General features: G+C 34.2%; 4 protein-coding genes across 5 annotated transcripts; 1 reads left to right on the top strand and 3 right to left on the bottom strand.

Moving 5' to 3' along the window:
* The first annotated feature begins 424 nt into the window (after positions 1–424).
* Positions 425–3,664, top strand: LOC110415084 (actin-like). Its single transcript, XM_021426572.2, has 5 exons — positions 425–584; positions 1,124–1,194; positions 1,326–1,719; positions 2,216–2,829; positions 3,225–3,664. Exons 2-5 carry the CDS (start codon positions 1,135–1,137, stop codon positions 3,288–3,290), a joined length of 1,134 nt encoding a protein of 377 aa, XP_021282247.1. The 5' UTR covers positions 425–584; positions 1,124–1,134; the 3' UTR covers positions 3,291–3,664.
* A 534-nt stretch (positions 3,665–4,198) lies between these two features.
* LOC110415083 (Protein phosphatase 2C family protein) lies at positions 4,199–8,874 on the bottom strand. The gene is made up of 4 exons (XM_021426571.2): positions 7,824–8,874; positions 6,236–6,600; positions 4,787–5,023; positions 4,199–4,708 (listed from the first exon to the last, which is right to left on the bottom strand). The coding sequence occupies exons 1-4, from the start codon at positions 8,149–8,151 to the stop codon at positions 4,472–4,474; spliced, it is 1,167 nt and encodes a 388-aa protein (XP_021282246.1). The 5' UTR covers positions 8,152–8,874; the 3' UTR covers positions 4,199–4,471.
* Positions 8,875–9,740: 866 nt separating this feature from the next.
* LOC110415587 (uncharacterized) lies at positions 9,741–11,941 on the bottom strand. The gene is made up of 2 exons (XM_021427286.2): positions 11,439–11,941; positions 9,741–10,073 (listed from the first exon to the last, which is right to left on the bottom strand). The coding sequence occupies exons 1-2, from the start codon at positions 11,811–11,813 to the stop codon at positions 9,984–9,986; spliced, it is 465 nt and encodes a 154-aa protein (XP_021282961.1). The 5' UTR covers positions 11,814–11,941; the 3' UTR covers positions 9,741–9,983.
* Positions 11,942–13,907: 1,966 nt separating this feature from the next.
* On the bottom strand, positions 13,908–20,550 carry POLD2 (DNA polymerase delta small subunit). Of its 2 annotated transcripts, XM_021426624.2 has the most exons (14): positions 20,290–20,550; positions 20,029–20,158; positions 19,133–19,239; positions 18,886–19,012; positions 18,359–18,466; positions 17,443–17,558; positions 17,255–17,338; positions 16,327–16,395; positions 16,154–16,225; positions 15,990–16,081; positions 15,777–15,904; positions 15,155–15,256; positions 14,962–15,029; positions 13,908–14,178 (listed from the first exon to the last, which is right to left on the bottom strand). In XM_021426624.2, exons 1-14 carry the CDS (start codon positions 20,353–20,355, stop codon positions 14,119–14,121), a joined length of 1,329 nt encoding a protein of 442 aa, XP_021282299.1. In that variant the 5' UTR covers positions 20,356–20,550; the 3' UTR covers positions 13,908–14,118. The 2 variants fall into 2 exon arrangements, with proteins under 2 accessions (XP_021282299.1, XP_021282300.1); XM_021426625.2 differs by lacking the exon at positions 20,029–20,158 and having other exon boundaries at positions 20,290–20,549.
* Between the last annotated feature and the right edge of the window lie 2,264 nt (positions 20,551–22,814).

Genomic DNA, 22,814 nt, shown 5'->3' with positions numbered 1-22,814 from the left:
AGGTAGAAGTGAGCCCAGCCGAATAAAATTGGTCATTAACTGCGAAGAGTTGGGAACCGAGTGCTGAGTTGGCAGATTGCCTACTTTTCCTTTATTTCTTTCTTCTTTTCTTTTTATTGTATGATCCTATGTATAATTAGTCCAACACTAAAGTGAGGAAAAAGGAAATTTAATTTAGAAAATTTTTTTCTTTATTTGGTAGGGTCTTTCTAAGGACTAATCTACCCCTTGAAGTCCTAAGAGAGATTGTATGGAGTCCTACTTGTAAAAAAAAAGAAAAAACACCTTATTTAAAGAGCGGTAGATCCGTCTACACATATTGTTAAACCGAGAGGGCGCCAGCTGTTTCCACCGTGAACATGACGAGAAATGGGGTCCGTCAATGAGGAAATTGGAAACGGACGGCCAAGATCTTCGGAAATCGAATTTGGGGTGCATTTAAGGTGAATTTACATTTGAAGCGGAGTTTCATTTGCACCACCTTCCTTTTTTAAAACAACGAGGGCGGGTACCTTAACCGCACATTCCCACGAACTCAACAGTCCGTTCAAACAGCAGCAAAGAAAGGAGAGAGAGAGAGAAAGGTATTTCTTGTATTTTTAAATTTAATTTTTTTTGTTGGTAATCGTTATTTTGCTTGTTCATTTGATTTTTCTATTAATTTTATGGTACTAATTAGATTGGATTTCGATGCTTAGATCTTCAATTTCAAGATCATTTTAATGTAAAATTCTGAGTTTTTACTTAATTTCGCGTTTAATTATTGATAATTCTTCTGCATTATCTTGTGGTAATATGTGAGATTTTATGCTAAATTTTCTGGTTCTTAAATTCGTGTAAGGAGTTAGATCAATGGTGGAATCGAGAATCTGCATATTGAGTTCCTCAATTGAAGTTCATTTTCAGTTGAGGATGGAGGGAACAATGCTACTCTTATTCCTTGTTTATGAATAGTTATGATGTCATTTTGGGCTACGGATCATATGTATTGTATAGTCTCAAGTGGATTAAAAGTGTCACATCTTACAAATAGTTTATAGTGATGGGATGTATCAGATTCTGATATGAGATCATCTTGTGTATTTATGATTATTGATGTTGGTATCGGATGTGTATGAAACAGGCAATAGAAAAATGGCAGAAAACGAGGATGTTCAGCCACTTGTTTGTGACAATGGGACTGGAATGGTCAAGGTACTCAATTATCTGATCTCCATTTCCTTTTATTGCTGTATGATGATAATATTAAGTTTGGAAAAGCGTGTTGGATTTGTTGGTTAGTGCATTCAAAATTTTTAGATGCTGATTGATGTCATACTTTTCAGGCTGGATTTGCCGGAGATGATGCTCCAAGAGCTGTTTTCCCTAGCATTGTTGGTCGCCCACGTCACACAGGTGTGATGGTTGGTATGGGTCAAAAAGATGCCTATGTGGGAGATGAGGCTCAATCTAAGAGAGGTATTTTGACGTTGAAATATCCAATTGAGCATGGTATTGTTAGCAATTGGGATGACATGGAGAAAATCTGGCATCATACCTTCTACAATGAGCTTCGGGTTGCCCCTGAGGAGCATCCTGTTCTCCTCACAGAAGCTCCTCTTAACCCCAAGGCCAATCGTGAGAAAATGACTCAAATTATGTTTGAGACGTTCAACACCCCTGCTATGTATGTTGCTATCCAGGCTGTTCTTTCCTTGTATGCCAGTGGTCGTACAACGGGTAAGCACTTTCATCATCTGCTTCTTGTCTGTTCAAAATAATGCATGAAATTATGTCCATCTGATTATAGGTCCAGATTCATGATTGAAATGAGTTACTTGAAAATTTTTGTAATGTATGAAATTGGAAATCTTCCTGCCTAGATATTGTTAGAAACACAAATGAGCTGAGTTAATTAGTCATGATCAGGCATGGTAAATCTAATATCCATGGAAGCCCATGTAAACACATCACTTTACATTTCATATATGCATATTGCTCTTGTTGTGACTTTGGGAACAATGGTAAACAGCTTGGTTACGGGAATTTCAGATGTCCTGCAATTTCCTGTTTCCATGATCTCCATAAATTATCTAGAGCAATCTTTTTGTTTCTCTTGTGAAAACAATAACTTGGTCTACCTACTGAGTATATTTTGGACTTGTTATAGAAGTGATTGTTTTTCTGAATGAACAGGTTTCATGACCTTGCCCTAATATGCATGGTTATTGTTTAGGTATTGTATTGGACTCTGGGGATGGTGTGAGCCACACAGTTCCTATCTATGAAGGCTATGCTCTCCCACATGCCATCTTGCGTCTCGACCTAGCTGGTCGTGATCTCACAGACGCCCTCATGAAAATTTTAACAGAGCGTGGTTACTCTTTCACAACTACTGCAGAGCGGGAAATTGTGAGGGACATGAAGGAGAAACTAGCTTACATTGCTCTTGACTATGAACAAGAGCTGGAGACTGCAAAGACCAGCTCTACTGTGGAGAAAAGCTATGAGCTACCAGATGGACAGGTTATTACTATTGGGGCTGAACGATTCCGCTGTCCAGAAGTCCTCTTCCAGCCATCCATGATTGGGATGGAAGCTGCAGGCATACATGAAACAACATACAACTCTATCATGAAGTGTGATGTCGATATTAGGAAGGATCTCTATGGAAATATTGTCCTCAGTGGTGGCTCCACTATGTTCCCTGGAATCGCTGACAGGATGAGCAAGGAAATTACAGCATTAGCTCCAAGCAGCATGAAGATTAAAGTGGTTGCACCACCAGAGAGGAAGTACAGTGTTTGGATTGGAGGTTCCATTTTGGCATCCCTCAGCACCTTCCAGCAGGTATTGTGTCCTTTTTTTATGAAGAAAAACCAATCATACCCCATTGATACCTTTATAATTTTTTTGAATCTTGTGTTTTACATAAAATATGCTTTGGAATCACTTTAGTTCGTTACAAATACTTGTAAACAACTTTGCATTGTTTGTTATGAGTTACCATACAGTAACAATGTCTCTACTTAAAAAGTCAAAAAATTTATTGTGCTACTAGGGCAAGACATATCGTCTCGCTCTGAATAGCAATAAACCCTCATGTTCTAAACTGATTCCTGATGGAGAACAGTTTAGGCAATTTCCGTTCCTGACATTTTCTTTTGATAATACTTAAAGAAATCCGGATTTTAAGATATTAAAAGAAAAAAAGGTAAATTTAAGGGTGGATATTTTCTTTGCAGATGTGGATTGCAAAGGCAGAGTATGACGAGTCAGGGCCATCAATTGTACACAGGAAATGCTTCTAGTTACGCAAAAGCAAGAGGTGGGGGTGAAGAGATATACACTACACATTTTGTATCACGGCAAGGCTTATAAATCAAGTGCTTTCTATTTCTATCTTTTCTTTCTTTCCTTCCTTTTTCTTTTTAATTTATTTTCATTTTTTCCTCTCTCTTTTTTTTTTTTTTGTTTCCTTCTGTTGTTTTCCACTGTTGATGTCCAGAAGATGAACATGGAGCGGTTCAATTTTTTTTTTTTATAATTACTATTTGATTGTAGAAGCATTGTGTATTGTTACTGATTTGGTTTTGGATTGAATCAGAAATTCTTTTCATTATAATTTCACGAGCCTTCATGTAATACACAAGACCAATTATTCTACGGTTTTTTCTTTTTCTGCGATGAGTTTCCTAATCATCATTTTATCATGAATTTGGAACTTTCTGGGACGCCAACTAGGCAGCTATTGTTTTACATAAAGTCACAAGTTTAAAACCTATTCCTTCTTTAATTGTAATATTGAAATGTCATATACATTTCTTATCCCACCTTATAAGTCTCATCCCCTTATATTAAAATTTAAATCCGTAATTATATCTAATCTTATATATCTTAAATCCATCTATCTCAATAATTAAATCCGATACTTCCAAATTAAAATCTCAGACTTGTAAAATTATGGAAAGCAAGCACTCGCTAATCAACATGGTTCAGGAATCATGAACATGCTGAGATGCCCTCAAGAAAAGGTTTTACTGCTAATTGCTTAACCAGCTTCATACAAATATAATTAATCTAATTTTTGTCTTTTGAGAAGCAGCATTTTATTGAATCGAAGCACATGAATTGGACATGTTGAATATATACAACTTCATCATCTGGAACAAGATGAAGGGTGAAAAATGCCCATAGAAATGAGGATGGAAAGGACAAAAAGAGAAGAGAAAACGCAGCATTCTCCTATCAGGGCTATCATCATGAGTTGCATATCAAAATATAACAATGAAAATCAGCTCAAACTTTTTCCAAGACTTGCTTGATAATGGGAGGAGAAAGGAAACGCAAGGCAGAGAAACTTTTGGAAGAAAAAGAAAAAAAAAACGTATGATTCATACAGAAACTTGCTGAACTTCACCACAACCCCACTGCTTATTTTACGTCACAAGGTATTAATTCAGATGATAGACCATGCATTTTACAGCAATCCTTAAAGAATGTTAAAGTTTGATGGTCCAGTGGTTTCGACGAACCCACGAACAGACTGCTCTGGCACAGACATCTTTGCACCCAGCGACTCATGGTCTATAAAGATGACAACAACTGTAATATCATCATGGAAAAACCGCCTAATCCCTTTATCAACCTTCTTAAGATCGTCATATCTCATCTCTCTTTTCCTAGCTGCCTCGTTTAAAGCTGTTTTAATAAGCCTCTTTGCAATTCCCTAACATTTTTGGAGAGAGAGTGAAAAAGTGAATTGGAGTTCAATGGTAAACGAAGATGCACTCAAAATGGTACTTACTGCTCGTGGATAGTTATACACAATGTCGACAGCCTGCTGATTTGTCAAATGTTCCCAAAGTCCATCAGATGCAAAAATTAGAAACTTATCACTAGGTTGTAAAACCCTGGTGCACATGGATGGTTCGGCTGTTAGCACAGGTCGACGAATGGGTTCAGAGAGGTGAAATCGTGGGAAAGAAGGATCAAGAGAAAACTCTGGTCGCTTCAAGTATGCATCTCCGATAGATCTGGATACCTGTTACCATTTCATAGGCAAAAACAAAAGAAGATAGATAAGTCAAAACACAAGCAGATTGTATTGCAAGGAAACCAACATCAAATTGATCACTGAATCAAGTGAAAGAAACATCATAGATTTTGACAATAAATGTTCATATTAAGAACCAACTACGGAGCCCAGCTCGCTGAATATACTTATTATAGTGTACCAATAACAGCAATAAATTCATCAAGAAAAGTTAAAGAGTATTTCTGAAATTGATCCTCTTACACCTTTTCCATTACAAAGATAGTTCTAGCCATCACATATATAGCTGCTAGCAACTCAAACTAAGGAAAGCTGCCATATCATTCTAGAAAGCCTCAAGCTATCTGGATAAGGAAAAAGCCAGATGGTGCATCTTAAAAGGACATACTTCTAGAGGTATAGATGACTATGCATAGTTTAGAACTTCAGTTTTGATCAGCAAATGAAATTTGCAGGGGCTGCCTTCATATCAATATTGCAAAACCAACAACTAAAGATTTTGAGGTGGTTTCTGCTACCATGTAATGAGCTTCTTGACATTCCAATTATGTATTATTAACTTATTGACATTACTACAACTTTATTATGAAAAAGTGCTATATCTGAAGCTGAAAAAAGATCATAAAATAAGAAAAGAATAAGGTAATCCTAAAGCAGATGCGAATACCATGAAACGACATGCTACAAAGACCTATGAGCGATGTACATATGGCACCAATAATCCCATCAATCAAATAAACTTAAGAGAGAGAGAGAAAGATATTGACTGAATGACAGAAAGAGTAATCCCAACAATGTAGTCTGAAGACAGGGATTTCATATGCAATGGAAGGAGATTATAAAAAGGGTAAAAGGCTTCTCCTGCAAACTAGCCTGTTTGATCATGATATTTCAATTAATAATCTAATATTTGATGATTCCACAGCCATTAGACCACAGCATTCATCCCCTGATAATCACATAACAGAAAACTAAACACAGCTAACTTGAATTGATACACTCAGGGGTGTAACTATCCCAAACAATCTTAAAAACATATGCAAGAAAATTGTGCTCCATTATTGCCTATGAAAAGAGATTCAGTTAAAAAAAGAAAAAAAAAAGTGAGCCAGTCTTTTTGTGGTCCCCCTATGTAACAACACACATACATCATAGCATAAAACATGGAGAGCAGATGACACTGAACAAAAGAGATCATACCTGAATGATGCCTTTAATACGCCATACTCCATGCTTCATAACAACAATATGAGAATCATCTGGATGCAATGACCTGAGTTCCTGTCTGACCTCCTCTATACTAGCATTATGATCTCTAGTCAACTGCTCAGCAACTATCTTATTTGATCTACCTAAATAACCAATTACAGCTCGAGAATCACCCAAATTAGCAATGTATAATGTTCCCCTCCATATAACTCCAACCAGACAACAAGATCCAATTGCTGCAATTAATGGTTTTATTCCACATGTCCTACGTACAAGAGTAAGAAACCCATCTTCAGTTGCGGAAAAAGCACTTCCAAGAATATCTTCAGAAATGGTTCCATTTGCTCGAGCAAGCCCTGTTAAATGATATGTAAGATCCGTTCAAGAATGAATTACTAAAAGGCATTGAAAAAGACATGAGAGTGATCTCAAGAAATGCATCTAATACAAACTAAACAGTTTATGTATTTTGAAGGAAGAACACAATCATCTTTGTTAAAGCTTACACGAACATCTTCCTTATTGTAAGACTGCTTGACTGTAAAGAGAATTTGCAACTATAGAGCCATGGCATATGAAATGTAAATTTATTCAGCATATAGTCATATATCATTCTTCTCTTTGCTTATCATACAGAAATAAGTTCTAGTCTTTGGATTTAGGAATCATCACAGGATATTAGAAAAAGTTGCAATTCCTCTGACTTTGTAATAATCCAATGTCTAGTCCCAAGTATATCCCAATGAATGAAATTTTGCAGCCTTAACTTTGTTAAGCGAATTTTGAGTTTTCAAAGTCAACTGTAATTTACTTTCTTTGTTAACACTAGACATGATATTTAAGCCATATTAGTTATAACATTAAAAACAAAATTTTCATTTACTAAAGTCAGAATTCCAAAAAGAAATCCAACTCTGTGTGACATCACACCATTTTTGCAGTAAGCTCCAAGAAAATAGACAACAGACACATACAAATTCAAATAAGGTTGCTATAAACCAGCATCAATCATAGCCTACTGCAGTGAAAAACAAATGCGGAAACCAACAAAAACTAAATTCAAACAAATATGGAAAAGGACATAAATATATCTAAGCAAAGAATTCTACAAGATGGCTAAAGATACAATCAAGTTGTGTATATTAAAAGAAAGTTAGCAAAAATTAAGAGTGAAGAAAAACTTAAAAGAAAAAAGAAGGCAACCCACAAAAATTCCACACATCAAATTTACAAAATTCACAACATTACCAACATATGTACAAAATATACTACCACAAAGACATAACACCAAGTATATATACCTAAGAGCTCAGCTCACTACCCAAAAATTCATCCAAAAAACACATAATTAGCACAAATCAACAAAACCAACCAAAGAAAAAGCAACAAAAAATAAACCCCAAATTAAGAAAACAAAAGGAAAAAGAAGAAAAAAAAAAGCATCCACTCATCAAAAATTCCTAAATAACTCAACGAATTATCCATTAAAGCAGAAAGCATTCATACAAAGAAAAAACAAAAATAAAGAAAAGAAATAAAGAAAATAGGTAATTTTTAAAAGATAAAAAAGGGAACCTACTAATTAGATTTTGAAAGAGATGATCAGAGATAAAGCGAGAAGCATCAGGGCCACCATGTCCATCATAGACACCAACAAAAGTAGCATCTTTTCCGGTCTCGACTTGACTATGATCTTCAATGATTTCATTGGCTTGAACAACAGCAAAGGAGAAATCACCATAAGAGTGTTTTTCAAGGTCTCTACACCAAAGAAGTGAATCACGTAAAGAAGAAGAATCTTCTTCAAGTTCGTCATTATTGCTATTATTATTATCCTTGTTCATACGGGCATATCGACTCACTGGTCTCCAACAAGCGAGAGCTATCCTTGCCAACCATGAAAACATCCCTCATTTCCCTTAAAAACAATACCCTTTATTGAACTTTTTCACTTTGAAAGAAAAAAAATAGGGTTGAAAAAAAATGGGCTTTTAAGGTTTAGATAGTAAAAATTTTGGAGACCCCCACCAAGTTTTTTGATCAAAGGCAGTGAATTTCGGTTTGGGTTTTTCGGAAAAGTGAAGAAAGTTTAAGTCTTTGAAGGTAGTAGTTACAGTTGATGGATTAAAGAAGAAAAAAAAAGAAGAAATGTGAAGAAAGAGAAGAAAAGATGAAGAATTTGATGGATCAGAAGGCAGAGAACAAGTGGGGGGCGTTTTAGAGAGAAAAGTTGCAGACAGAGAAAGTGGATTTTTTCAGGAAGAGTTTTTTTTTTTCCTTCGCCAAGGGAAAGAAAAGTTGACGAAGCCTATGAGGAAATAGCAATGCTTTTCCTTTTCTTTTTTTTTTTCCTTTTCAGAAACGGAAAGAAGAAAAGGACCAACCTTTTCTTTTTCTTTCTTCCCTAATTTTATGCGTAGGGTGAGAATTACGATGATGCCATTAATTTGAAGATCAGATGCTGACCTCCGGATCTGGGACCCCTCTTCATTGCTTTCTTTTGCTGTTCTAATAACGAAAGGAAAAGCAGTTTAGATATTCAAATCTGCTTCTTCTCGTATAATTGGGAAACTGAGCTCAGAACCCCAACTCAGCCAGAGTTAAAGCTTCTGTTGTGAGTCAGCTCACTTAAAACAGAAGAGCAACTCACAGCCTGAGCCTTCTCTCTTGTTTACATTGGAGAAAATATTTGTTATGTTCAATAGTTACAAGTCGAAACAATCTGAATAAAAGAGATTGAAGGAAGACGCGTGTAGCTGAGTAGGTGGCTTCCAACAGTTACAAGCTGTTTTTGTAAAGACTAAGCCTTGAGAGGGAGGAAATGGGATGTTGTTGTGCGGTAGAGTTATGTTCTTTTCCAAAACTAAAAAGGACCCAGTATCATGTGACATTGTGGCATGTGAAACTGAGGCTTTCTTTTCCTTTTGTGTGTCTATGTGTGCGTGTGTCACAAGCCTGTCAATGTGTTTTAGCTTACCTATAAAAATCATCCCAATCTTAATCTTTAAGGCCACCCATCAATCATACAGTGTTGCAATAAATTATAGATATTGCAGTTTTGCCAGCATCAACATTTGATTGACCCCACCACCACATTCAATCAGACGGTGGTGATTCCTGTAGGTTTTGTCAATATCAAATGAACAGAGTTCAAAATGTCCCCAATCAGAGGAACTTCCAAAATCTTGGTGTTGTGCTGGCTCTCTCAAGGTGAAACTACTGTTGAAGCTCCTCTCCTTTGATGTGATGGCTTGGAACTTCAGCAGAAACAGACACATTTTATCTTGTAAATTTCGCAACTTATCTGACCTCTTTATGCATTGAAGTTGGAGCAATGTGTATTTATATGTAAATTCCAGAGTCATGAAAACTAGTTCAGAATCAAAACAGATCGATCATCTTTTTCTTCTCCAGTTCATTGTTGAGCTCAATTACCTACACAGCTTAGTTAACTAGCCTTGCATTTGAACATGTCACTTCTTTTAATTCTGTGTAAAATTCATGAAATGTTTTTTGATGTGTAACCTTTATCACATATTTATTTGTACATTTTACACTCAAAAGCATTCCATGAGTGAGACTGAATTGAAATTGATCAATCTTTATTTTGCTAATAACAAAAAAATATATATGAATAGTAAGTAATAATACTACATATACAAATTGCTGAGCCTTTCTTCCCCAAGTCTTACAAGGCCTAAAATTGAATTCCCATTTCCTAGCTAGGCATCAGCTCTACTTAGACAACATCATTAACCAGACGCCTGTGCCTGTTATAGTGTTTCTCCATGAAAACCTTCGAAGCTCCTTCTATAGTTTTCCGCCATGTCTGCATTAAAAAAGGCCAAAAGTATAACCAAGAAGAAGAGAAAACAGAAAAAACCAACCCAAAAAAGAAGAGCTTGAAAATGTTTGGTATCTAATTAATAATTAGGTTTTGTTTTAAACTATGAACCACAGTCTTTCTTATCTTATCTTATTAAATTAAAAAGGGTTTTTAGTCACTATAACTCATTTCTTATTGATGAAGCAAGAGGCGAAACTAGCTAACTTTTATTGAGAATTTAAAGATGAAAAAAATTAATGTATAAAATATTAATAATTAAATACGATATACAAAATTAATAATTTTTTCTTATATTATCAATATTGTTTAAAAACTAAATAAATAATTTCTTTAAACTAAATAAATCACACAAAAAAATATATTATATAATCAAGATTAATAAAAAAATGATATATTAGTGAAATTTTAAACAACAATCAACAATTGAATGTTACAATCCATATTTGAGAATTATACAATAATATTCTAATTTTTAAAGACTAAAATTATTGAAAACACATAATAAAAAAAATTATAAGTAGAAAATAAAATTACATAACAAAAAAGAAAAAAGAAGAATATAGTTAATGATTTGTAAAAATTTGAAAAAAAAAATCTATAGAAGCTTAAAATATATGATCAAATAGAATAGAATTGAAAAAAATAAACAAATAATACTAATATAATTAGAACAAGAAAGAAAAAAAAAGCTTTGCTTTTTTGTAATTTGGCAATAAAAAGATAAAAAAGAAGAGAAAAATAAAAGAAAGAGATGAAAAGAGGTGTGAAGAAACTTAACAATTTTAAAATTAGGATAAAATTAAATGAATTTATAGTATCATTTTATTATTTTTTATTTATATTAATAATTTAATATAAAATTATTTTAAGTGTCCATTAAATAATATATATAAAACATATTGTATTAACAATTTATTAAAAAATTATTTTGAGGTTCATAAATTATACATATATACATAATATAAAAATATTTAAAACTCGTGGCCCGCCATTCACAGGGGACGCTCGGCCCCTGCTGTGAAGTCAATCATTTCAATTTGATTAGCACAAGAAATAGCTTATTATCTACTTCCAAAATTGGAGATGAAAGATTTTGGTTTGGGTCATTTTCTTGTCCCCTCCCCTCTATTGAAAATGATGGGCATAATCATATCTATGTCCAATTGTATAAGAATAGCGATTAGGCAATGATCAAATATTAAATTATCATGATTTTATTATTAATTTCTCACCTATACATTTCGAGATTGATTTTTATTTTTAAAGAAATTAATATATAAATAATATGCATTTCCTTACTCCTTTAACTTCCTCGTGCAAGAATAACAAGTCTTTTTAACTCTTTACCTTCTCAATGGTGCCAAACAGGGAGCTGTTCCTGATTTCCGTAGCTCTTATCTGCGACCTCCCAATCCCAAGTTGCCTCAGCAATGCCGACCGCCGCCTGGCCGCCGGGGGAAGAAGCCATTTCCTCTCAGCCAAGCTTGTGCTTCCATTGCCTGAAGGACTCTCACACTGACTATAATCACCCTCCCTTCTCCTCAACGCCGCACCAGTACTTCTTTTCCGCCGTTTGACCGCCACCCTTAACTCCTTCCTAGCTGGACCCTTGTCATCGTCGTCACCTTCCAGTTCAGCAAACTTCCTCAGCAGCTCGTCGGATGACTTTTTAGTCACATGTTGAACTTGAACATTGCTAGGATTAGCATCGGCAGCTTCCATTGTTAGAAAAAGAGGGAGAGAGAGAGAGAGAGAGAGAGATATCTGGGGTTAAGAGATTTTGGGTCAGAAATGGAGGGGAATATAAATGATGGGGTGGATTTTGTTGGGTTGCGGCCAACAGTAGGTGGGAAAATGGGAATGGACCGTTGGGGTTAGTGAACCATTTGAATAATTAGAAGGGTTGGCAAAATATAGCCGTTACGCTGGGATGAGGGGGGGATGAATGATGGTATCTTTTTTAGCAGCAGGATGTGATCTTAAATGAAGACAAAACAGGATATATTGCATGTCATGCTACTTCAAATTTTCCACCTTGGTCGGATCTCCGTGTAAATTGCGCTCTCCCCACGTTGTTTTGCTGACAAAACGTCGTGGGTGGCGCAGAAAAATGGGATCTCTTTGAGAAAGTAAAAGGAAGACTCAATGGCTGCGGTTTCATGTGAAGGTTTACTAGGAATACCATGCAATGGTTAATGTCTTAACGGCTGCTTGGAAGTATTAGTTCATGTTTATTAATAAATTATAAGTATCAAATTTAAATAAAAATATATATATGTTAATTATAATTTTTTAATTAATATCATCCTAAACCGCGATTATAGACAATCATTAACATTCCTTGATTATGTAAGATAAATACAATTTTTTTTTTCAAAGGAAACAATTTGAGCATGTGCATGCTTAAAAACAAACAAATGAAATGAATGTGAACTATTCGTAGTAGTAAAAGGGATGACTTGTTAAAGATTTGGTCAATAGAAAATCTTTAAATTGTAGATAGTATATTTGTTTCAAGATTGCTGTTGAATTAGAACTTTGGGCAATAATTGGACGGTTGAATCTATTCAAAAAGTTTAATTGCCTTCTTTTTGCAAAATTATTAAGTAGATGTAGATCATACCCATCATAGTCCCACCCACTAATAACGTGCCATATTAACTAAACCTCTCGTGTCAGATTGTTCTAATGAATGTGGGTTTGGAAGCAGGGGGAAAACAAAAGAGAAGAAGAATTAAATCTGATGGCACATGTTAGCCTGTGAGAGGAAAAGGGGGAAAAGCAAGAGAGAAGAAAAATTGAACCCTAAAGTTTTCTACTAATTGTTATTTTAATTTGAATTTTTTTTATGAATTTAGGGACAAATTTTTGACATAATAAGTTGAGTTGACATGACACTTTAGTATTGGGTGGGGCTATCGTTGACAGAATGGGAATGATCTACTTAACCCTTTTTTCTTTTTTTCTTTTTTTTGCCTGTTTTAATTACATATAAATAAATGCTTTGATGGATCCCCTTCTACATTTTTTATTTTGTAAAAGGAACAAAAAAGATAAATAAACAAAATCTAATTGTTAGAAAGTAGAAAAGAAGGCCATATGCATATCCCTTGGAGTTGAAAATCTCAAAAGCGTCCCTTGAAGAACACGTAATAGGGTTTTAGTGCTCAACTATCAGTGGATTTTAGGTTATGATGGGGAAACAGAAGCCACCCAAAATGGTGAAAGATGAGACTCCTTTGCATCTATATTTCAACCGACCAATCATTCATTGCAAAGAGGTCCTTTTCTATACGGATCGTATAGCTTTACCGCCCTATTAAACACCATATCCTCACTTCACTGACTCTGAGATCCTTTTCCTTAGCTCTTTACATGGATATCCCCCAATGGGTTTCAGGTGCACTTATACATCTCGTTATCTGTCCCATCACCATCCACTCCATAAACATGAGGTCAGATAATCTCATTTTTCTTTTTCGTATGTTAATACTTCAAAGATAAGAAACTTGTCACAACTCAAATTTGAACTAATCCTAGTTTACCTTTCTTAAAAACACTAACGTCTAATGTGCAAATCCCCACTCTCCTTGAATTTTACTTCCCCATATGCACCAAGTCAGATAAAAAAAACTTGTATTAGCAGTCAAGCTACTGTAACTCTCCTTTCTCAAGGCCTAATATTAAGCAAAGTAAGAACAAAAAATGATGTCAGCATGGTGAAGCACCCTGTTTATCATGGAGTTAATATTATCCTATCCATGTCTTTTCCACAAAAATTTATGCTTTAAGCAGAAGAGGCATGGAGGCGGATCAAGCACAAAACATCATATTCTGTTTTACTTACCAGTCATATACTTTAATTAACAAAGGAAAGGGAAGAACAACCATTGTTTTCTTTGTTCGATGCAGGTTGTATCACTGATTTTTTTCCCCATATAAATTGTAATCAATCATGAATAGTTCACAAGTTAGTAAACTTTTAGCAGTTCCACAACACTAACTGGTATTAAACCTCCCTACCATTTTATGAGCTGAATTGAGTCCCAAACGTTAGAGCATGGCATTCAAGATTTCTCATGTTGAGCTGCAACAGAAAAAACATAAATTAGTAGGGATGGTGAATGTTACCAGAGAAAGCTTATCATCATGTAAGTGAAAGAAATAAGACATTAGCCTATGTGTCTTTAGACCTGCAAAAAATTCCATTAACTTTCACTTCTCTGGGTGACATCGTTAGAATTACCGTGAAAAGAGTTTATTATATTATACATTTTTCCTTTATGCTAACAAATGGAGCATAAATAACACATTGAACTGCTAGAGGCGGAAAAGTAGCAAAAAAGTCATAAAAGCTTATTATCCGTTCTTTTCTTTGACACAATCCAACTAGTACTTTCCTTTCTTCTCAAGGAGGGGGAGGGAGGGTGGAGAATAGGTGGCTATTCAAGTTAAAGTTAATCCCAAGTCATATCAATCTAGATGCCTGATCAAGAAGAGTCCTACATGTACAACAGTAACTTTTTATTCACACACATTGGGTAGATGACTATGATGTTTCTTGTCTTTTTAACAGGCTGACACTAACCAAAGCACCTGATGATTTATCATTTATTTAGTGGAGAGGGATGATTTTGGATAAAGGATAGCAAGCACAATTGTACTCTTTCTGACCGTATGAAAGCAATAATGCACCATATAATAGATTGAAGACATTGTTCATCATGTAGGAATGATATAAACCAACATTTCCTCCATAGTAGCTTAGGCCTTAGGTAATGCCTGACACAGACATGCATCTCCACAAACTAACACAAACATGCTAACTTGATTTCCAAGTTTAACATCTTTGAAGAAGACAAATGCTTACCACAACAGCAACTCCTGTTTCATAGAATCTAGGAATGCAAATAAGTCTTACTAATTGCCCTTCTGACCCTGCATCAGTTAATTGTAAGTTGAGTTTTATTGGTCAGGTAACGAAAACTAAGGATGCTGTTATCTTTTTCCTTCTGCTTGAAAGGTAATTTTGAATTGTTAAGTGCAAGGGTTGGAGTAATTACCTTTTAACAAGCGAGTTTCATATTTTTCCTGATTACCAACAAAGTAAACATGAGGGCAGCTATCAATTAGGAAGGGATCCCGATCAGTGAAAGGATAACATCCTGTCAGATGACAAAAGCAGTAACAATTTACATAAGCTCATGAGGGGACATAAATCCACCAGTTTCCTGATTTCTTTACAGAATATGTTGCATCACCACAGGTTAGCAGCTTGTTGGGCTGTAACAGAATCAGAAAATATATTACAGGTGCCTAGCAAAATTAATTATTAAAAAAGGAAATAATCAGGAGAAAAGGTTTTTTAAACTGTTATACTTAAGTTAATTTAGCATGATAAAACAGTTATTTAATTTATTTTAAACTCAAGATCAAACATGTTAATGTTGTGTTATTAATCAGTACCAATCTTTCATTATTGAACTGAGGAACCTTATTCCATAAAGTAAGCCCCTTTTCCTTCTTTGAAATTTTCTTTTTCCAATTATTGGGGGACTATATGACTCACTGATGCGCTCAGCCTCTGACATTTTCCAAGTTAACATATACAAATGACTATAATGTACAAAGATGCATATTGCACTAGTTTAAGAATGAAAATATAAAAATATATAAAAGTTTTACCAAGAGTATTAGGTGCTGTTGGGGCGAGATGCCTCCATCTTAATGTCCTTTCCAGAAAGTCAATTTTATCCTTTGCCTCTGAATACTTAGTGAGATCATTTATGTTCTGACCTGATGTTCCAAGAAATCTTGAAAATAAAGGAGCACAATGTCAGCAATCAGCATCCATCTAATTTAGGTGAGCAATTACAATCAGCTATATTCATGTATTACCTGATGTTATCAAGCTCAAAGCAATGAGGATTGGTACAGGACCTAAAAGTGTTATAAGTTGCTGACCCCGGAAAAAGGCATCTGTTCAAAGGCTGAAGGAGCAGGATATTAGAAACGATACAAAAGCAGTTCTAATGTACACTATCTCAACATGTAGAGCAAACCTGCTGAGGCAAAGAAAAATTTGCAGGGTCATTAGATCCAGGCATGATATCCAATGGCAAACTTGCAGCAATCTAAACATAAGTAAAAATTAGTAAGCAACAAGAACAGTATGTGAACTATAAGAAGCTAACCTTAAGTTGCTAATCATAACAATGGTGAAAAGGACAAAAACCTGAGTCAACAAAATATCCAGCTCTTTAATTGGCTCAGACAACCTTGACTGGTCCTTTGAAGCTAAATTCTGCCCAAACAACATGACTCAAATATCAGGTAGATGCCTTCAGGACTTTCTAAAATATCACCTCTCCACATTTTGGTATTTCAGGTGATAATAAAAATAATGCTGATTTTTTATTGTCAACATTATATGGAAATACTTCAACAGCAAGACCTTTTGCCAGAAATATTTTGCTAAATAGAAAGTTCAATTCTTTGTTGTTGCTGTGGGGGAGAGAAAGGCAACATCACTCAAATAGCAGGCAGATGCCCTCAGGATTTTATATATTATCACCTCTCCACGTTTGGTATTTCATGTGATAATAAATAATGATGAATTTTTATTGTCAACATCATATGGAAATACTTCAATGGCAAGACCTTTTGCCAAATAGAAAGTTCAATTCTTTGTTGTTGTTGTGGGGAAGAGAAAGGCAACATCATTCAAATATCAGGTAGATGCCTTCAGGATTTTATAAAATATCACCTCTCCACATTGGTATTTCATGTGATAATAAATAATGATGATTTTATATTGTTAACATCATAGGGAAATACTTCAACAGCAAGACCTTTTGCTGGAAATATTTTGCTAAGTAGAAAGTTCAATTCTTTGTTGATGCTGTGGGAAAGAGAAAGGTGGGGATCGATGCAGGATTTATGATTATTGTTTAATTAGAGAAGGGGAAAGGGAGTAAGTGCTATAACCATAATCCACAATGAGAGTAGGAGACTATTATTACTGTCAGACTACTCTGATGAGAGATCTTGAAAAGAGGTCAATGATTTAAAAAAGCAAGCAACAAAAAGATAAAAACTTGCAGCAGAAAATCTTGACTGGCTTGCCATATTAACAGACTAAGAAAAGAGAGGAAAAATTTCACCTGTCCATTAAGAAGTCCACGAGAAATTTCAACAGAGTTCCCAGCAATCACAAGATGAACTATGTCTGCTGCAAGGCCTTGCTCCTATTGAATCAAATATCATGAAGTAAGCAAGCAGTAACAGGTCCCAAGATATTCAGGACAATGGATTAGAAAAAAAAAAAAAATACAACAGAAACTGCAAGAACCTCTTCATCTCCCAAATGTCCTGTTATATGATCAACAAGAAGCTGAAATTGAAGGGGATTAGAAGCGCCACTCCCAACACTAAGCCCGGAGACAAAAACAACATACTTGTCTTCTCCTGCCCACAGTCAAGATTTGAAAATTTTGAGGCACTGTTTAAAGACACAGAAATGCCAAACTTTCATACACAGTTTAACTATGTATACTGAAAGCAAATTACAAGGCCTTGGGTTTATCAGCCAATTAAGTCCAAATATCCAAGTTAAGAAAAGGTCGAGCCATATGTTATCAAAGCTAATTTTCTTCCTACCAATTTCAATACTCAAACTCATTATTGAGATATAATGGGAGAAATCTAACAAAAAAAACAACTAGCAGGCGCAATTCATTGTAATCATTTCAAAAAGTACAAGAAAAATCATAACAATGGAAATGAGACAAAACAAGGTACAATTTGTAGGATTACTTTGACATACTTAGGACATGTCATGTCCTGAAAGATCATGGGTAAGAGATACAGAGATTGAGAGAGAAAGAGAGAAAAGAGCTTTCCTTCTCAACACTTGATGATGACTGAAAATCACATCATGAATCAGCAGAAGATTTGCAGCTTTCATTGATGAATCATTTCAGGACCAATTTGTCACTCCATTTCCTCACAGTCAGAGAGCCTATAACTTTTAATTTATAAATTGTGATTTGATAACTTGTTCTAATAATTTCTCTATTTTAGCACAAACGAAGAAAATCAGTGTTCAGAGCAATGCATGAATTTCCTAGCAAATTAGATGGTAGTATTAATTTAAACAGGGATAAACACTTTACACAGACTACTTAACATGAGGAATGACTATGACCAACAAACAAGTGGCAGAGTTCTGGTGTAATAAAAATTTTGGAGGGGGGAACATATAATACTTGATTGCAGCGGCCGCTCAATCTGAGGTGGTAGGCCAGCTTCCAGAACGTCTTCAACAAAGAAGTCCCCTGCAGTGGTTTCCTTCCCATGCAATGCAATGACAACACCTATCAAATGTATCATGTACGTGCAAAATCAACATGCTTCATAAGAACAATGTCTGAATCCATAAATTTCATTAAGTCTAGCCTTAATTACACATAGAAGACTAGGTTCAATCAATCACATGCCTTTTATAGATAGCAGAAGCTTTTATTTAAAAAGAAGAAGAAGAAAAGGAAGGTTCAGGAATGAAGAGTGAGTAAAACTGAGTGTCTTCGAGAGGACAAGGATGGATGAGCCAAATAGTTCTAGCTATCAACAAGTTAATATGATAAAATTCTAGAAGAGTATAATTAATAATATTTGAACACAAGGCTTAGAAGCAATCAATTGTAAGAAATGCGGTCATTTCCAATGAATTAATAAAAATAAGTCGATGCAAATAGAAATTTCTATATTACAGTCAGTTGTCTGCAATACAGACCTGTTACATAAACAGAAGGTGAAAGCATAGTGCCACCAAGCTTAACTCTTCCACTCTCATCTTCCAAAACCAAATAATCATCTTGATGCATAAAATTATGAGGTTTTACAAGAGGGGCAGTAGATCTCTGAAAATTACAGCAACAAATTTAGAAGTCAAATAATATTGAATTCCACATCTGAATTTCAAGATACAAAATGAAATAAAACCAACGCAAATGGATTGCATCCATTGACAACCATAATACCTCCTTAGAATATTCATCAAGAATGCAAGGTTTGAGTTTCATGTGCTTGTAAAGGGTCCCAACAATGATGCATTCTTTGCCTTCTTCTAGCCCCAAAACTGTACAAACTGCAAAAACGCAATCCAAAGAAATAACTTTTAAATCACTAAAACTTGATCAAACTACTAGTTTACTCAAAACGTCAACATTGTGAGGACTGGCTTGGTTCTTAGTGCTTCAAAATTCTACATGAAAAACTAAAACAATGTAGAAAACAGAATCCCAAATACACACAAATGATATTAATAGCAAGCTCGCCGTAAAAGTAAGCAATTAAAACCTAGTGAGTTATCAGAATTCAATTTTCCCAAAATACACGCTGTCACCTTGTACAAGTTTTTGAATTGGAAATCCACTATCATCAACTAGCCACCCACCACAATGCAAGTATTTAAAACATTACCTTCCAATACTAATCACCTCAAAACCTCCAAAATGAGTCCATATAATCACCAAGCAAGCTCACAACCAATTAAAAGCCAAAACCAAAAACTTTTCCCGTACTATTGAACTAACATAGGCCTGACAAAACCTTAAAACCCGATGAAATTGCAAATTACACTATTTATTTAACATAAATAGCGATTAAAACAGCCAAAAGTGACCCACATGAACAATAAAAACAAATTGAACAAATACTTCCAACTAAATAACCTCACCAAAATTGAGCAAAAAAAAAAAAAAACCTCACCAAAGCTGCCTACCCAAAAAACTAAATTCATAAAGCACAGTGCAGCGACCATACGTAATTAAACCCAGCAAAAAAGAAAAAATAATTTTGACCCCAGAAAAAGAATGCTAAACATTGGAAGCTTTTGATTCTAAAACAAATAAAATAATACTAAAAGATAGGTCACCGGGGAGATGGGATTTCCAGTTGGGAGCAAGGGAATAAAGCAAAGTTCTCATCATGTGGAGACGAGCAAAGTAAATTTGACTGTACTGTTGGCCTCTGTAAACTTCGTTCTGAATCTCGAAATTCTCATCCTACAACACCCTCACCCCAAAAATAAAATAAAATAAAAGCCATTAATTCTCTTCAAAATGTGATGAGATTTTAGAATATTACAGAAAAAATGGAGCTGAAAAGAATGGTAAAAGAAAAGAGAATAACTAACCAACGAGAGGTAAGCAGATTGCTTTCTCTGCAGCTGCTTTTGCGAGTCGACTTCCGTGGCTTCCATGGCGGGAAAATTAGAGATGGAGGCCGAAATCTTACATGCATCTGTCCTCAGCGGACAGATATTATAGATCCCAGGTTATCTTCAGTAAAAATAAATACTTCCGAAAGGTAATTTAGTAGGCATGTCGCTCAACTGTTACAGCCCTCGCCTTACATGTTAGGGGGCGAGGTTCGATGCCCGCAAGCTTCTTGTTTCTTGCTTACTTTAATTGAGTTTTAGTTACTATATCAATAAAATAACATTAAAAATATTTTTATTAAATTATAAAAGTGTGACATCAAAATATGCACTTAATTAAATAAAATAAATACATGATTAAATAATATATTTAAAATATTTTATCATTGTATGATTGATAAAATCACAATAAATTTTTTAATAAAAAATTACTCTTGATTAATTATTAATCTTGTGATGATCAAAAAAATCTTTTTTTTTAAGTACATAATTTTATTACTAGTCATCATAGTCAAAATAAATTATGGCTTTTATGAGTACAAAATGAAAATAAAGTATAAAAATTAAAACCCCAAGACATATGGACAAATTAATTGGTGTCCACGTTTTCAAAAAAAAAATGGTATCCACATACAACCTTGTTTGAATAAATCAAAAAAGAATATTTAATTATCGCATCAACTCTATCTGCACACCAACCTAATCCCCACAAAACCCCCCCTAATCCATGTTTATTTAAATACAACAAGCAACCGCCTATTTGAACACAAACTCAACAATTTAAAACTATTTGATTATGTATATGAAACTTAGAGATATAAAACTCTATTCTTTAATCTAAATGAACTTTTCAACCTACCATCCAGCCTCCTAGGCTCTTTCATCTACATTCTTATTTCAAATCGAATTCCATCCCCATTTAAAAACTCCTAAACCACATCAACCCCTTATCATTTGCTATCTCCATCTTGTTCATATCTCTAGCTTTTACCAATAGATCAGCTTCTTCATTAGCTTTATCTTCACACGTTAAAACTAGACCTTTTCATTGTAACCATCATTTAAATAAAATTTTCTTTGAAATTCTCAAATGCCAAACTAACCAAATTACCAACATCTCGACTTATTTCAGCTTCCATCAAGTTAGTATCAAAGCTTAGGATGAGAAGAAAGATATTGATTCGAGTCCTATATAGATTCATCAATAACTTCCTTCACCCATTGATTGCTCTGCAAAACGTTATCTCTTTTAATGTTTGACAATTTGTTTTTATTGGAACTTTTCTTACCTCTAGGTCTCCTAGGTCTTTTGATTATACTTTTATCCTCCACCTTATCTCTTAACTCAACATCATTTTCATAAATGTTACCTCTGATATGAATTATAACTTGCAATTTATCGTCTCTAATTTAGTCTTTTTTTCTTTTGAAGTTGCAAACAAGTCAACAATCTCTTCACCACAGATATTATTTTTGTATTATCATATTCACCTTTTCTAAACTAGATAACCATGTGTTACTCGATGTAAAATTCTTGAAAGAGACCTTATCCAAAGCGCAAAAATTCTAAATTTAAAGGACTCAAATTTAAAGGACTCTTATCCAAAGCACTTTACATAATTAAATTCTCTCTCTTCATTACAGACTGTAATAGCATTATTTCCCAAACATTCCTTATTATTTGGATTTGGACTTTTATCCCAACATTTACTACCCTTTTTTCACAACAGTCCATTCCGACATTCCCTCCTTCATTCACACTATTTGAAAAGTCCTTCCCAATGACATTGTTTTCAATACCACTTTCAATAAATGTGTTTGAATTTGAACGATTTTGTTTGAATTCCAATAGTCTTTCTCCATCTTATCCCCAATTTAAAAATTGAATAGATTTAAAATTTAAATCTCACTATACTCTTGAATCATACTTGAATTTTGAACCATCCTACTACAGATAATCATGTAAAAATACTTTTTCACCAATATATCATTCTAATTACCATCATTATCAGATTTATGTCGAATCCCCCTCATAGGACCCTAGCCCATTCTTCCAGCTCTTGTTTATTTCACACTATTGTTTTCATACTTTTTTTTAAATAAAGGAATGAAGGTGGAAAATATGTAACATAAAAACAACACACTTAATTAAATAATGTGCTTCAAATATTTACTTCTTCTATATGTGATAAGCTGATTTTATTCGAAATGATAAGATCCATGAAGATTATATTCGTGCTTAATTTCATTTATTTATTAAGTATAATATTTTAAGTTATGGGGTAAAAAACATCTTTTCAATAAAGAAATAAATCATTTATCATTGAACAAAATGTTTTAGTGCTAATTTCATATTATGCCTTATGTTCCACTTTATTAATCTAATAAAATAGTAAACTCTTTAAAAGTTTATTTGATTGTATCATTAATGATATGGTTAATATTAACAACCAATAAAAATATTAAATTGATGTTAATTACTAATATGTAAATAGCATTGT

This window comes from Theobroma umbraticum, unplaced genomic scaffold, assembly GCF_002168275.2.
Source record: "Theobroma umbraticum cultivar Fairchild unplaced genomic scaffold, ASM216827v3 scaffold_147.0, whole genome shotgun sequence".
Lineage (NCBI taxonomy): Eukaryota > Viridiplantae > Streptophyta > Magnoliopsida > Malvales > Malvaceae > Theobroma > Theobroma umbraticum.
The sequence above is the reverse complement of the archived record's forward strand: the minus strand, read 5'-3'. Positions and strand labels throughout refer to the sequence as shown.

Bases quoted from the DNA above. Each gene is read 5' to 3' on its own strand.
- LOC110415587 (XM_021427286.2), bottom strand. From the start codon at position 11,813: ATGGAAGCTGCCGATGCTAATCCTAGCAATGTTCAAGTTCAACATGTG. The intron at 10,074-11,438 runs GTAAAGAGTTAA...TTTTTAATGCAG, and splicing joins TGTTTGGCACCATTGAGAAG to ACATGGCGGAAAACTATAGA.
- LOC110415083 (XM_021426571.2), bottom strand. From the start codon at position 8,151: ATGTTTTCATGGTTGGCAAGGATAGCTCTCGCTTGTTGGAGACCAGTG. The intron at 6,601-7,823 runs GTAGGTTCCCTT...ATCATTTAACAG, and splicing joins TCTCTTTCAAAATCTAATTA to GGCTTGCTCGAGCAAATGGA. The intron at 4,709-4,786 runs GTAAGTACCATT...CAAAAATGTTAG, and splicing joins TGTATAACTATCCACGAGCA to GGAATTGCAAAGAGGCTTAT.
- LOC110415084 (XM_021426572.2), top strand. From the start codon at position 1,135: ATGGCAGAAAACGAGGATGTTCAGCCACTTGTTTGTGACAATGGGACT. The intron at 1,195-1,325 runs GTACTCAATTAT...CATACTTTTCAG, and splicing joins ATGGGACTGGAATGGTCAAG to GCTGGATTTGCCGGAGATGA. The intron at 1,720-2,215 runs GTAAGCACTTTC...GTTATTGTTTAG, and splicing joins TGCCAGTGGTCGTACAACGG to GTATTGTATTGGACTCTGGG.
- POLD2 (XM_021426624.2), bottom strand. From the start codon at position 20,355: ATGGAAGCCACGGAAGTCGACTCGCAAAAGCAGCTGCAGAGAAAGCAA. The intron at 20,159-20,289 runs GTTAGTTATTCT...AGGGTGTTGTAG, and splicing joins AATCTGCTTACCTCTCGTTG to GATGAGAATTTCGAGATTCA. The intron at 18,467-18,885 runs GTCTGTATTGCA...TACATTTGATAG, and splicing joins ACCTTCTGTTTATGTAACAG to GTGTTGTCATTGCATTGCAT.